General features: G+C 37.9%; 1 protein-coding gene across 1 annotated transcript; it reads right to left on the bottom strand.

Moving 5' to 3' along the window:
- Window positions 1–15,147: 15,147 nt before the first annotated feature.
- LOC116476149 (olfactory receptor 51B4) lies at window positions 15,148–16,107 on the bottom strand (the record flags this gene model as incomplete). Its single annotated transcript, XM_032165868.1, has 1 exon — window positions 15,148–16,107. A coding segment is annotated over one exon (960 nt), but the record flags the coding sequence as incomplete, so codon positions are not given.
- Between the last annotated feature and the right edge of the window lie 550 nt (window positions 16,108–16,657).

Raw genomic sequence — 16,657 nt, 5'->3', positions numbered from 1 at the left:
AATTCATATAATAAACTTTTTTTTTTTTTTGAGGTGGAGTCTCACTCTGTTGCCTAGGCTGGAGTGCAGTGGTGCAATCTTAGCTCACTGCAACCTCCTCCTCGTGGGTTCAAGTGATTCTCCTGCCTCAGCCTCCTGAGTAGCTGGGATTATAGATGCATGCCACCACACCTGGCTAATTTTTTGTATTTTTTAGTAAAGAAAGGGTTTCACCATGTTGGCCAGGCTGGTCTAGAACTCCTGACCTCAGGTGATCCAATTGCCTTGGCCTCCCAAAGTGCTGGGATTACAGGCATGAGCCACCGTGCCCGGCCTCATATAATAAATTTAAATTTGATTCTAGCATATACTAAGTACTCAAGAGGTATTACTCATCATTAGTATTAATTACAGTATGTTCAATAATACATACCTCACAGAATTACCATATGTAATGATATTATTAAATATCATAAAATGGCACCTGACATACAGAAAGATTTCAGTAAGTATTAACTTCCATCTCTCTTTCATTTACCTCCAGCCTAAATCTACATTATTTCCTTGTGTCTCTCATGTGGTTTCTAGTCCCTTCACCATCTTGTTTCCCTCTCAACTCCTGTACAGATTCCTAAAACTTTCTCATGTTCAGAAGCTTGGGCTTCCATGTTTCCAGTGAAGTCAGATTTTTTTTAGATGGCAAAGTTGCTGTTAGAAAATTTCATCTGTGCCCTGCTTAGGAGCTTAATCTTTAATGAAAGCTAAGCTTCGACTTTGACTGCAGCATCTAGTTAGATGGTTCTACTGGAGGAGGGTCCCAGCCCATTGCTAAATTAACATCAGGCTCAGAGACTGGCAGTATATCTCTAACAGTGGTTGATGCTATCTTCTGGAACTTGCCTGCTGTGTTGAGACCACTGACCCATACTTAGGAGCCCATAGCTCTGTCCTGAATTGTTAGGCCACTGGTCCAGAGAGTGTGCATCTCCTTTGATCCTCATAATAACCCTATGAGATAGACACAATCATTACTCTTACTTTATAGATGATGAGCCTGAAAATAAAGGGGTCAAGGCACTTGCCCTAGCTGGGGGGATAGGGGAGCAGTCCCATGTAGTAGTAGGATGAAAAATGCTGCTGTGCTGTGCCTCCCCCACCTTTCCCATGTCTGCCCTATACTCATGGTCTATCTCTCCTGGCTCCTGGGAGTCATGGACTCCACCCAGCACCACAAACCTGACCTAACCACCTATCTGAGCCTGCCAGCCTATAACCCATCTGGGTCCTGATAGCTGGTGGCCAGCCCTGACCCCACCCTCCCTGGAACCTCTGATAGACACATCTGGCACACCAGCTCCCAAAGTCACCATGAGGGTCTTGGGTTTGCTGAGTCAAAATTCCTTGAAATCCAAGTCCTTAGAGACTCTTGCTCCCAAATTTACAGTCATAGACTTCTTCATGGCTGTCTCCTTTATCCACAGAATGATTCCTTTGCTTCATTGCCCCATCCATCTGATCCTCATCAGTGCAGCACAGGGCCCATGAGCAGTAGCTGCAGAGTCTCATATAGGTCTGGCACTGCCTCTGACATATCTGACCTTAGGCAAATGCTTGACTCTTCTGAGCTCAGTCTTGTCATGGCAAAGTAAAGACAATAATAGTGTTTATTTATGGAGTTAGTATGAGGATGGAAAACAATAGCTAAATTGATTAGACTTTAGACTATAAAAGGTCTCAACAAATAGTAGTAGATTTAGTTTGTCTCAACATTTCGGTTGATAATCTGATTCATGCAACCAAGAATTATGAGAGAGCCTTCAGTCATGCCTAGGCCTGCATTTATTGTTGTGCATATGATGGGGTAGCAGACAAGAAAATGTAATAGCATAGACATTCTCAGAGCTATATGAGTTTGGGAATTAATCAAGACCAGCCTTTTGCTTAGGGTAGAAATCCCCTATGGGGATTTATTCAGTGATGGGTTAAAAGCTTTCTATACGGTGAGGAGCTCACAGATTTTCCAAGCCCTTGCTTTTGCTAGACAGCTTAATGTTTATGAAATTCTTACATACAGAAGAATCTTCTAATCCTGGGTTACATAATATCACTTGATTCCCTATTCCAGAAGATAATATTCCCATATTCTGAAGCATTCATGCATTTGTTAAACACAAATAATAGGCATAGTGACAAGTGCCAGAACTCTAACAGTCAACCAGTGAGCCACAGTTTTCAACTTCACAAAGTTAACCATCTAACTGAAGACAGCAATCAAAACCACCACCCCTTCTCCACATGGTGTAGTCTTTCCTGATGTCAGGGATGTTATGCTCAGGTTAGGAAAGTCAGACTATCATCCCAGAGCAGGCCACAGAGGAATAAAGTGTAATTTTTTAGTCATTTAGGAAAAACAGTGGAATGCAGAGAGCAAAAAAATGCTTTCTGAATGGATAACTTGGCCTCGGAGGCCTTTGGAAGCAGAGACTGGAGCTTAAATTTAAACATCTTTGTATCCCCAGCATCCAGCATACAGACTGCCAAGAAGTACATGTCAATAAATATTTATTGGATAGTGAGCAAAGAGATACTTAGGACCAAATCTCAATTCTACTGTTTGCTAGTAGTTTATGTTTGTGTGTGTGAGAGAGAGTGTATGCTTGAGCAAGTTGAGAGGTAGTTTTTTTAACTGTAGTAAAATGAGGATAATAATAGTATCTACCTGAAAGAATCCAAGAGTATTAAATATGATAAATTATGCAAAGCACTAATTACAGTCTCTGATAGCCTTCAATAAATGTCAGTTATTATTACTGTTAAAGATGAATGGGCATAAAGTACAGAACACTAATTTTCACCTGCAGCAAGAATGATTGCAGTTAAACAAAAAATACTAGCAAACATTTCTAGAGTAGTTAGCATTTATAAGGCACTGCTTTAAACTCTTTGCATGTATTAACTCACTCGGGCCGCAGAACAATCTTATGAGCCTGTTAAAACTCCTGTAATCATGCTTATAATCCCAGTACTTTGGAAGGCTGAGGTGGGCAGACTGCTTGAGCTCAGGAGTCTGAGACCAGCCTGTGTAACATGTGAAACCCCATCTCTACCAAAAATACAAAAAATTAGCCAGGTATGGTGGTGTGTACCTGTGGTTCCAGCTACTCAGGATGTTGAAGTGGGAGAACCGCTTGAGCCTGGGAGGTGGAAGTTGCAGTGAGCCGAGATTTTGCCACTGCACTCCAATTTGGGTGACAGAGTGAGACCCTTTCTCAAAAACAAACAAACAAAAAACCCTCCATTTTACAGATGAAGAAACTGAGTCATACAACTACTAAGAGAAACTGAGTCACCGCTCAGGTGGTCTAGCTCCAGCATCTGTACTCTTAATCTCTGCTCTATACTGCCCAAGACTTTTACAAAGCCAAGGGTTGAATCACTGAAATGAGTTATTGGGATGGCTGTGTGGGAAGGGTGCTAAGTTCTTTCCTAAAGGTATGTGAGAATACAAAGGAAAGAAGCATCCTCTTTTTTACACACGTGAACTAGTGCATGCACATCTGATACTCAGTGGGCCTGGTTGAAGATGAGAATTTTATTGCTGAATGAAAGCCTCTGGGGACATCTTGCCAGTCAAGGAGTCTCAGGTTCAATTTCCTTCTCAGTCTTGGAGTTATGGGAGCTCATGCATTTAATCAACAGAAATTTTGTATTGAAATGAGAGCCATTGGAAATCATTTACTCCAGACTCCTACTTATAAAAAGGGAAACTGAGGCTCAGAGAAGGGTGGGGGCTTTCTCAGTATGAGGTAATTTGTCATGGAAATGATCAGGCTTGGATTCAAAGCTCCTGACTTTTTGTCTAGTGTATGTGCAGTGAGCCCCTTTTCCTCTAACTGAGAGAAGGAAAAAAATGGAACCTAAAATATTCTACATCGTTTCCATGTCACAGCCAGGGCTAGGCAGTCTCCTGTTATTTCTTTTAAAATAAATATATCATTTAAATGCATAAATAAGCAAACCCTGCTCGGGGATGAGAGGGAGAGTCTCTGGAGTCCACCCCTTCTCAGCCCTGGCTCTGCTGATAATGCTATCAAAGCCCTGACAGAGCCCTGCCCATTGCTGGGCCTTGCAGTGAGTCAGCCTAGTACAGGGGCAGGGCAAGCCATCTCATAGCTGCTGAGTGGGAGAGAGAAAAGGGCTCATCGTCTATAAACTCAGGTCATGACTATTCTTATTATCGCACTAAGAAAAATAATAATATGAGATATCTACATATACCCTGCGTCCCCTCTTGTGTACTGGGGCCCCCAAGAGCTCTCTAAAAGTGATGGCAAAGTCATTGCATTAGATGCCGTCTCATCTATTGTAAACCCGCATTTGTCTCCACACACCAGTCATGGACAATAACCCTCCTCTCAGGTCCACGTGCTTGTCTTTATATAATACTCAAGGAATTTCGGAAAATGTATTCTTTCAATCTTGTTCTGTTATTCCTGTTTCAATGGCTTAGTAGAAAAAGTACATACTTGTTTTCCCATAAATTGACAATAGACAATTTCACATCAATGTCTATATGGGTCGTTGTGTTTGTTGTGTTTGCGTAAATTCATAGTAACTTTATATTGTTACTACTCTAAGAAAGTTACAATATGGTGAATAAAAGAGAAAGCTATTACAAGTCCAGAAAATAAAAGTTATCCTCTTGAGGCCTTAGCTTTCTAGGAATAGTATCAATATTACAAAATTAATCTAACAATTATGAACAGCAATGAGATAATGTGTACAAAGTACCCAGACCTACATGGTAGAGCATCAAGGAAGTGCGTTGCAGTTTGTTTTTGTATTTTGCTTTGTGAGACAAGGTTTCACTCTGCCATCCAGGCTGGAGTGCAGTGGCAAGATCATGTCTCACTGCAGCCTTGACCTCCTGAGCTCAAGCGATCCTCCCAATTCAGCCTCCTGAGTAGCTGGGACTACAGGTGTGCATCACCATGCCTGGATCATTTTTTTTTTTAAGTAGAGACGAGGTCTTGCTATGTTGTCCAGGATGATATGAAACTCCTGAGCTCAAGCAGTCCTCCCACCTCTACCTCTCAAGTGCTGGAATTACAGACATGAGCCACCACTCCTGGCTTGCAGACTATTTAAACGACTAATTCCTGACACTACCTGAGGGATACTAGACAGTAGACAACACATCTTTAATGTACCAAATGGGTGACTGTAGGGTTGAGAGGGAGATTAGAATTCAATGTTCTATGACCAAAAAGGGCTTAAATCAAGCACCAGCTTAGGTCTTTTCAACTGTGGGGACCGGATTGAAAGTGTGCAGTTCAAGGCCCTGAAGTTGCTATTTAAGTGTTCCCAGGTGGAAGTCTCTTCAAAGAACTACTGGTGCAAAAAGGGAACTACCTGGGGATAAATATTTCCTCCAGAAAGGGGGAAAGTGCAAGTTCCCCTACCAAAAGCACCAGGCAAGTCCTTGTCTACTTTCCCTGAAGTTATCAAAGAAATGAGACCCTTGTTTACCTTCAAGATTAGAGAAGGTTTGGAAAGTTTGAGCTGTGCCTTTGGAGGCCAACATAACTTTTCTCCTTTGTTGACCAAGTTCAGCTCTCCTGTATACTTCCAAGGTCTGTTGCATCAAGAGTGAGAATTCAAGGTCTTAGACGCTGGGATCTCAGATGTAGGGAAAAGAGGAGATTTCCTGTTTACTCACTGTTAACATATGGCTGAAATTTTTTGATCTAGTCATCTACAAAGCATGAGTTGTGGGTCAGAAATTGTTTTTCACAACTTTTGACTTTCTTTGACATAAGAATATAACCTAGGAATTGATAACTTAAGTGAAGGCAAGGTACTTTGGTCTGGACAGGAGCATTTTGAACAAGGTAGGGAGATAGCTATGAAGGCAAGCATTTATCTATCATCTATCTGTCTATCTATCTATCCTTTCATCCACTTATTTATACATTTAAACAAAAAGTAGAGAGCATAGTATCATATGTAAGTGCTCAGCGCTGTGTGTGTATGGATTGTTTGAAATTAAACTAAAGCGGGAGTATAATTCTACTGCCCCCCTAACCCTGTGGTCCCTACACTACCCTGCAAGACTCTTAGCTGCTTAGCTTAATTGTGAGGCTGTTTTGGGGGATAGCACCCCATCCTCTCTGTCTTTCAACATCCCCATAATAACTAAAGAATAATTTTATAAAATATCATAATAGGGTCATGTTTAGTAGGGTGATATATAAAATTAGACAACCCACAGTTTGAGTTTACCCTTTCGAATAAATATATGACAACAGACAATTTAATTATCTTTATGAGTCTGGAGGTATCCAGTATGAAATTTAGATAATACCTGCCTTCTAGTGTTGAAATTAGAACTTAATGATATAATGCATCAATGAACTTATTATAGTTCTTAGCACAAAGTAAGAGCCCTTTCAATGTGTGTGTGTGTATGTGTATTTATCTGTTACTAATAGGAATCTTATGTGCATTATCTCACTTAATCCTTATTAATAACTATGAAGCAGGTATTTATTTGAGTTTTCCAAGTGAGTTAAGTATAGCTTGTAATACTTAAGGAAATATCCACTGATTACATAGCTAGTATATAACTGAGAAATAATTTTATTTATATTATAAAACATTCTAACAATACAGATGCATATAAACTTAAAAACTGAAAGGGCTCATGCAACCCTACCTTCTCAATATCACTTCTCTACTTAGAAAAAACCAGCCTTAGCTGTCTGCTGTGAATCCTTTCAAAATATATCTCTGAGAAATGAGAGAGAGAAATGGGGAGAGTGGAAGGAAGCAAGATAGGGTAAGAGACAGGGAAGGAGGTGTGGGGAAACAAATTAAATTATTCTTTTCTCTGTCTCTTGAAAGAGTTCTTTCCATTACATTGAATCAAAGGTAATGTTGCCATTTCTGGACTCTTGGAATAAAGAAAGACCAATATATGAAATCATTTGGAAAGTCTATGGCATTTTCAAAATGCAAGGTGATGTCTTACTAACTAGCCTCTGCTTTATTATTAGAAATGGGGAAGTGAGTATAGACATTTTATCAGGAGATATACTAGGAAAAGGGAAACTGGAGAAACTGGGAGGAGTATCCAGATGTCCTGTCCCTGTAAGGTGGGGGCACCCACCTTTGATCAAAAGGGCTCCTTAACACTTTCCTTGCTTGTGGCTCCGCAAGCAATCTTGGACCGTTAGCTCCACAGGTATCTTCTTCCCTATAGTGGTCATAACAGCAGCTTCAGCTACTTCTCTAAAGAGTCCTGCCAGATGTATGTCAGGAAATATAATCCACTAATAAAAATAAAAACATTTTGACTGTAGTTATTTTTGTCATTGTGTTTTTTGTCATTGACTGTAGTTTTTTGTCATTGTGACTACCAATAACATTCTCACTCTTTCATCAGTAATCACTCAGGTTATTCTGTGACCAACAGACTCTGGGAAAAATTAGAGGAGAAGGCATCCACGTGCTTACTAGCCTAAACTGAAATTGCTACAGCAGAGTGAACCAGAAGGTTTACAGATATTTTCCACAAAGAGTAAAAGGATTGAAGCCTTCTCCAGATCAATGCATAGGAAATAATAATGGACCATATAACCCATATTATGATGAACAACATTAGGATAAGTCCATACCAATTTTTAATCCAGACATAAGCACAGACTACATGAAGCATGTCCAAGTGCAGGCAGGAGAAATGAGAGACATGATAGAAGCAAGAAAAGAGGAGCCATTTGATCAAGAATAGCAGAAAAAGGAAAGGCAAGTCATATTAACAAACGATTGTCATGCCAACAGTACAGATAACTGCTAATAAAGGTAGAGGCATAATACAGGTAGTAGCAGATATCTACATAGTAGTTAAAGGACATGGCCATCAGTATAGAAGATTCCATAAAGGAGAACCTAAAGAGGAAGAATAACTTGTCAGAAGCTTAAAAGTTGAACTCTGAGGCATTAAACTGCAATATCTTTTTGACTGTGGAAAGGGTGGTGAAGGGAAAGTCCAAGTACATTTGAGCCAACATAGGGAGGAACATTGGCTTGGTGAGGGATATCTATCGTGATGTTGTCCAGGATGGTGATGATACCCATAGAAATAACGTAGAGAAAACTGGAGGGGATAGAGATCTAGGCAAAGAGGCATCAAAGCTAGGGATGTTTGTAAGGATGAAATAGAAAGTTGTTTGTGTTAGTCACTGTGAGCATGACTGGCAAAGGCAATGCAGAGGCTAATGCCTTTGTTATTTTTTATTATTTTATTTTAAATTGACAAATAATAATTGTGTGAATTCATGGAGTACAACATGATGCTTTGGTATATGTTTACAATATTAAATGGTTAAATAAGGCTAATTAACAAATCCACCACTTCACATACTAATTTTTTGTGGTGAAAACATTTAAAATCTACTCTTTTCATTCAAAAATCTGGAACATGGTTAAAATGTCATATGTGTCAGAATGCAGTAATGGATTTAGAAAACATTGAATGATTCCTTGTAAATCATGAATAATGATCAATCAAGGAAAACCTGTGAAAATGAGAAAATTTTGGAGCCTGAACTAAAAATATCTTTATCACTTTTGGAGGTCAAGAATTCAGATTCATTTTTCTGAGCCTGTAAGGTAAGAGCTTGAAATGGCATTATAGCAGAATGTAGGCCTTGAGTGGACTGATGTGGAAGCAAAACAAGCCACAAATAAAGACAAATGTGCAACATCAGAAACATGAGTTGTGCCATTAATTTTAAGCAGTTTCATATGAAACATGGGTTTGTTTATTGCTACGTCACAGTCAGATGTTGATGGTCCTGAGTGCTCTCCTCCAAGCAGTGGGCCAGGGATCCAGGTACCTTCCTGTGATTGACTTTATTATTTCAGAATCTTTTACTTTCTGCCACATAGAGGAAGGGAAAGAGAATGATAGAAGGGCACTCTGCCTTGGGGAGTAACACATTATTATCTCCACATTATTTTAGTCACAACCAGTCACATGGCCAAGTTAATTGCGAGGGCTATGGAAATTGTTGAGTAGTATATTGATTTAGTGACTCATATTGTTTCTGACATACTAGTCACTAGTAATTAGCATTATCCCACACCCTATGCTTCCAAGAATAACAGGAATATTATTGTAAAATCAAAGGCATAGTGAACCATATTTTTATTATGTTTAAGCAGTAAAAATAAGACCTGGAGTGCCAAAAGACTACCAAATTCTGTAATACTTCGTGGAATCTAAGCTTTCTCACCCCAAATTATATCTTATTTCAGAGCAAATAACTTAGGCTTTTAAAAATGTTTCCTCGTGAGTTATTATTGTATAATGATTCAGAGCAGGTATTCTAGAGCCAAATATCATGAGTTGAATTATGCCCTCTGTCAATTAGTAGCCACTTTGTCTTGGAATATTACTTTAGGGCCCTGTGCCTCAGTTTCCTCCTCTTAAAGGGTATTACAATAGTACTTGAGGCACAGAGTTACTGTGAATACTAAATGAAGTAATATATCAACAGTGTCTTGTGTATAGTATAAGCCATGATCATTGTATTGTTATTACTATTACCACTATTATTACTATTACTTTTATACTATCCTAGTGTGTATATTGAGGATGTAGGGGCTTAGAGCTAAGACATGAAGGTCACATACGGGTAGAGATGGGAATAAATAAATGAGATTACATTGTCAAGGATTACACATAAGTCTTTCTCTGTAAAGCGAGAAGGAAGGTTAGTCTCTTTCAGATAGCATCATGGCAAAAACATTTTTTCAAGAGAATCCAAGCATTTTACATCCATGTAGTTGCAAACAATGCCAAGTAGAACTCTGATCCAGAGCTAAGTGGGGCTGTGGGAACTATATACCAATTGATGGACATGCTGCTTTTTGACTCGGAGGTGGATAAGAGACAAAACTCTTCTCTTCTTAGATGTACTAAAAAGTAGTTAGTCTGGAAGTATTTAGAAGACTTTGGACAGGAATGTGATTTTATCAGGTAAATCAAAAATAGAGGCTATTTCTGAAAGAAGCAAATAGAACCAAGTAACACAGGAAATACCCATAATGTACATATATTTTTGACTAGAGTAGCATGTGCAAATTTGTATAAAATATTTGCAGGTAAGTTAGGTAATGCAATATTTGAGACTCTAAGTTTGTGGGAAACTTAGAACTGTTTCAGTTTTCTACATTGTTCCTAACTATTTAAAATGCTATGAAATGATTTTGCAGATTTTTCTGAGATGTTTATAGTGATAAGTGAGAATATATGAGATAGTCTGTTCCTTTGTTGCATAACTATTTAAAATATATTTTATATAACGATAAAAAATCTATCTGTTTGTAACTTACCACAGCAGATTTGTATTATTTTATGTGAAGAAACTCAGAATATGGAGTATTATTTTTCCTCAAATTATCACTTTTATAAGGAGCTGCTATCTATCCATCTTATTTTCTTTATGTAAACCAGCGTTTTATCTCTTCTCATTTTCTATCAAGGATTAATAGGTCTTCGTCATCTTTTTTGTCTTTTTTTCTCCAACTTTTTATATCTACAGGTTCCTACCTTAATTTATATTTTAAAGTAGGTGAACAAATGCATTTTAACACTCCGAGATAGATTTAGATTAAAACATCTAACCAGGATAAACACTGCTGTCTAAATGTATTTGTTGTTTTAATCTCTTCCATCATTGTAATGATGAGAAGATATGGAAAGAAAACTTCTGCTAATTTATCCTTTAAAATCACTTCACATTAGTTATCTCTTACATATGAGTCCCTGGCAGTGTCAGTTGACCATTCCTTTTCATGACTCTAAAGACTTCTGATAAATATACTGCATTTTTCTATAGCTCATTTCAGCCTATACAAATTATGGGTTTGCATGCCTTTATCCCTAACTAGGCTACACAGCTGTTTAAATTAGGAATTACAGATAATTCTACATATAATACAGATTAGGCATTTAGAAAATTTTGGTGAATAGGTAAGCACTAAATTGTTCCTCAGACATTTGTCAGATATTCACTATGATACCTACTTATTGAGAACCAAGTAAATAGAGATATTCAGACACATTATAGAGAAGTATACACTTACAAACTCAAAGTATTTGACACCCCTAGGCACATGAAACACTTTTGAATATAAAGCACACTTGTACATACACATTATTCATAAACATTGCCAATGCATGCAGAAAGAAGCTTAATGTGGATTTTACATATACTTTCATGAACGTAGCCTTGCCAACATCCTTTCCCTTTCTGTTAGAGTCACCTGCCTTCATGCATCCCTTGTATATGATACCTTGAGTTATCCCCACACCCAAATCTTCAACAGACAGAAATGTAAAGTCCCATTTAATGTGGGATAGGTGAACTAAATATTCTATCTCAGTATTCATCTGACAGCATAGGAAGGAGAGAAATCCCTCTGCCTCATTTATACCACATATTGTGTTTCTATGGCCGAATCAGCTTAGGTTCTACATTGTGTGGTTTTGGATAAATTACTTAACCTACCTAAGTAAGGCACCTGAGTGTCAGTCTCTTCATGTGCAGTCAGGAATTATAATGAAAAGTAACTCGAAGTATTTTTGTGATAATCAGTTAGATAAAAATGTGAACTTCTTAAGACACTAGCTACCTGAATACATAATTGATCTTTTATTCTATTATAATTATATACTGAACTCATGTGAGGATCCAGTTTCTATATCTAGACTTTTCAAACTACCTTAGAGAAATACTTGTATATCTTCCTTGTAGGTATGGAGTAAAATACTAACTTCAGGTTTAGTACCAATGCTTATCCCTATTATAATTTACTTTGCAAGTTTTATTTTCTGTTCCTTATTGGTCAATACTTTTGGATCCAGCTGTTCAACTGTGATAACACTTGATAATAATGCCAAGAGGCTGGGGTGAGCTGTAAGAGGAGTCAAGGCTAATCAGCACATCAAGAGGAATGAATAAGAAGCTGGATAAAGGGAATGGCATGGGAGGGTGTTTCCTGAGGGAATATTCATGAGACAAACAGAGAATAAAGAAAGGAAGGGAATGATAAATATAATATAGGCATGTTAATATACAAGTGATTTCTAGAAAGTGCATGAATAAGACAGCTAAAAAGATAGAAAGACCTGGCACTTAAAATGTGAACGTGAAACAGTTCTGGCTGAGAGATATATCTCAGGAATGGCCATGTTCCTGGCTTGAGGGTAGGGCCCACGCCAGGGACTCCACCCTTTTCTGCCTAAAATTTCTCTGCCTCCTGTCCCTATCATTAGGAGGCCAGGGTGGGAGCCTCATTGCTTGAGGCTAGGAAATGGAGAGCAGCCTGGGCAACATAACATGATCCCACATTTACAAAAAATAAAAACATTAGCCAGGTGTGGTGGCATAAACCTGTAGTCCTAGGTACTCAAAAAGCTGAGGCAGAAGGATTGCTTGAGCCCAGGATTTCAAGGCTGCAGTGAGCTGTGATGGCACCACTGCACTCCAGCCTGGGCAACAGAGCAAGATCATGTCTATAAAAATAAATAAATAAATAAATAAATAAATAAATAAATAAATAAGCTTTAGCCACACCAGACAAGTAATATTGTGTATTTTTAAAGGACTGCATTAATAAATTTAAGGGTTTACAGAATGGCAGGTAGTTATCCTTGGGAAGACAATATGCTGATGGGGGAAATACAATTACTGCCCTGGCTGAACTCACAGTATGACAGAGAATTAACTGTGCTGACTTGATAATTCCTCAGAGCAGAGCTCTAAGAGAGCTTATAGACACGACGCCTGCTTCACAAGTTTCTCAAGTACGGCAAACTTCTCAGTCAGGGTGAGACATGAGGTGTAAGAGACTTGTCTGGAAGCTGCACTTGTTTGAAAGGACACTGATTTTACTTCAGTGGTGCAATAAATGTCCTTATATACCACTGGATCAGCAGGTGGATGCTGACTTAATAATTGAAAGGTTTTTCAAACTAAGAAGTTGTAAAATGTAATATATAGGTTATGAATATAATTAAAATTAAAACCCATAAATGTACATTTACTTAAGAAAATGAGTGATTTTTAAAATTTATCCTTTTTAATTGATTTTTGACTATTGATACAGGTTGTTTAAAGATCAATAGGCTATAATATCATATTATGTCATCCCTTGCTAACATATGAGTAAACTTGAGCTCTCAACTTGATCTTATCACTTCTTCTTTATAATTAGATACCTCTGTTTCTTAGACTTCGCTATCATACCTTATTTTTCAGCACATTGCCCCTAAGTTTGCATTACACATTTACACATTGTTGTAGGCTGTCTTCTTACAACAATCAAGAAAACAGCATTGCAATCCCCTACTGACAAATACATTACATTTGCCATTTTTACAAAAAACCCTTATTCGCCTGAAAATTTTAATACCACTATGTTTTTTACTCTTACAGACATCCTTTCAGTGGTCAATAGAGATGCAGCTTTCCTAAATGTAGTTTGTATGTTAGCACAATGTGCATTTTAGACCAAATAAAAAAGATAACCAGAAAACAACGTTTCTAAATAGAATACACTCTGTATGCCAACTTCGGAAAAACAAATAAATTTTACACAGAGAATAACAACTAAAATGACAATGAATAAACCCCCCAACGTCCTACTTTCAAAGAACTCTCACAAACCATTCGCACAATAACTGAATCCTTCAGGATCAGTCATTTATTAGTTTTGATTTTTCCTGCATCCAAATGGCCCTTCTAATTTGGAGAAATACTGCATTATTTAGCTTTAGTTTTCGGTAAGTATTTTCTTATCAAATCTCTGGAATATTTTCAGAGTGCTCACTGCCCAGATGTAAAATAAATATGAAAGATTTCTTAAGTGAAGCAGAGAGAATTTAGAATGGAATAATTATATACTGGGTGCTGAACATGGACTTTCAATCAGAAAAGAAAATATTAGAAGCAAGCTCAATGAGAACTTAAAAATTGGAAGAAACAGCAGTCTTCAGAGAGGAATGAATGCAACTTTTGAGATTAGTTTTCTGTAAGGAGATTAGCTGCAAATATTAGCGCAGAACTAACAGTAGATGAAGAAATTGTCATCCCCTGTTACACTAATAGCAAGTAGCAGACTGCGTTCAGACACAATGAACAGCATAAAGACTTACAAGCACTTTGAAGAAGGTTGAAGGAAGAAACTATTCCATCAGTGAAACATTTCTAAAATATAACATTACCTTTGCCAAGTTTTTGCATTAATTATCAAAACTATTTCATGAAGTGAAAAAGTCTCGAGATTTTTTATGTGAGAAGCAAGAGGGGAAATAGAAATGGGTGGTGATATCTAAATTTATAGTTGGTTATTTTTTTCAGAAGAAAAAGGAGACAAAATAGAAATCTGGAAAGAAGAGGAAGTATTAAGTTAGTTTCAGCAGACAATGAGAAGAAGGAAAACGGGGCTGGGATATCTGGCTTCCACTAGATGATAAGAAATGTGTTTGGTGCTATTTAGCTGTTAGTCTGCATCACATGCCTTTTAGTAGTAAAATATGCCGATCTGCTAAGGGAAATTACATTTCATGAGTAAGCTTCCTGAAGTTCTAGATATTTGCTGTTCAGCCTCACACAAGTTTGCTTACTAATCAAGCAAAATCCTTTTCAGAGTAATTAGATTCAAAGTATGGAGATGAAAATATGATCATGTATTATTCAAATTCACCTTTATAAGACACATAAAATGTACCTCCAACTGCACATTTTCCTTTAGATGAACTGTATTTTATCCAAGCTGCTTTAGTCTACTTATCTTGACTATTTCTGAAATCGTAGTTACTCTTCTTTTGGATACAGAACCTGGATTTTTTTATCTCCTCTGCTTCCTGTATTCTTTTTCTTCAGCATCACTGGCATTCCATCTTCATTAAGTGATATATATATATACACACACACATATATGTATAAAAATTTCTTGCTCACATCAGCTTTTTCATGTGATAATTAAAATTGAATCTAACTCTGAGGAAAAAAAAGTGTGGATATAAAACCAAGGTTCCTTTTCAGTAATGGGAGAGGCCCAGAAATCCTAGAGATCTTGAGATTCTGAAATAAGGGCTCAAGCCCTACTCTGCCCAGAAAATAGGTGAACGATGTTTCTTTGAATCTGCTTGGTCTTGATGCTATAAATGACAGGATTCATGAATGGAGGAAAGAGAAAATGGACATAGCTCATGGTAATGGGGACCACATGAGGTGCATGTTTCCCAAACCTGTGAATGAATGACAGTCCCATCACAGTGATGTGAAATACTAGGACACAGCTAATATGGGAGACACAAGTGTTGAGAGCTTTAGCTTGCTCTTGTCCAGATGCAATGCCCATCACTGTCTTGAGGATTAGTATATAAGAAAAGATGATGATTAGAGCATCTAAAAAGACAGTCAAAGAAATCAAAATAATTGGATATATGTGATTAAACGTGATATCAGCACAGGTGAGTTTTATGACATCTTGGTGGAAGCAAAATGTGTGCAAGAGGACACGGGAACCACAATATGGGTAACAGTAGAGTGAAAGAATTACGGGCAAAATGGACATAAAATCTCTCATCAGTACCCCCAGTCCTATGTTCATCACTCGGGAATTGGTAAGAATGGAGTTATACCTCAGTGGTGTGTGGATGGCAATGAAACGGTCATAGGCCATAACAAGGAAGATACCTGATTCTACAATGGCCAGTGGATGAATGAAGAAGGACTGGTTGAAACAGGCAGCATGGGCAATCTCCCTCTGGTCTAGCAGCAGGACACCCAGGACTGTGGGCATCATAGTGAGTGTCATCCCAAGGTCCGTGCCTGCCAGCATAGCCAGGAAGTAGTACATGGGCTCATGGAGGCTGTGGTCATTCCAAATGAGGACAAGAAGTGTGCCATTTCCAAAATGGATGGAGAAGTAGATGACAAAGAAGGGAATAGAGATCCAGTGGTGAACTGCCTCTGAGCCCAAGAAGCCAGTCAGCAAGAAGGGGGCAGCACTGTTGTTATACCACACGGTAGGTTTTGCAGGTGGAGAAGATATTTTTTAGAGGTGATGACCTCCAAAGATGCAGTTTCCTTTTCTCTCTCACAATCGTCTTGTAGTACATCATCAAGCCATTTTTTACCTCAAAACTTAAATATTTTTCTGGATTGTCTCATACTTAATTAATTGTAAGCCTGTATTCACAAGGCCTTTCCCTAGAATAACAAATAACGATAATCATAGTCAGAATAATAATTCCAATTCACTGTGAAGCATACAACCTTTATTTTTTCAAAACTCATCTTATGTCTGTGCTCATAGCCTTGACTGTTAGTCCCAAATAGGACTCCTTTGTTCCCTTTTATTCTCTTTACTCTTTTATTCCTCCTGCTATGATTTATCACAGTAACCCTTACTGTGTTACTATCCAAGTTGGTCAGTTCAAATTTTTTCTCTTGAAACGAATGGGACAGCTGTCTTTAGCATTAACCACTGAGGAAAATGCTTATTCAATAGAAATGACTGAGAAATATTGTGATCAATGTTGCTATCTCAAGTGGACTGTGAATAAGAAGAGAACCCAGCCTGAACAACATAGCAAGAC

Source organism: Hylobates moloch, unplaced genomic scaffold (genome assembly GCF_009828535.3).
Source record: "Hylobates moloch isolate HMO894 unplaced genomic scaffold, HMol_V3 SCAFFOLD_11, whole genome shotgun sequence".
Taxonomy (NCBI): Eukaryota; Metazoa; Chordata; class Mammalia; order Primates; family Hylobatidae; genus Hylobates; species Hylobates moloch.
The sequence above is the reverse complement of the archived record's forward strand: the minus strand, read 5'-3'. Positions and strand labels throughout refer to the sequence as shown.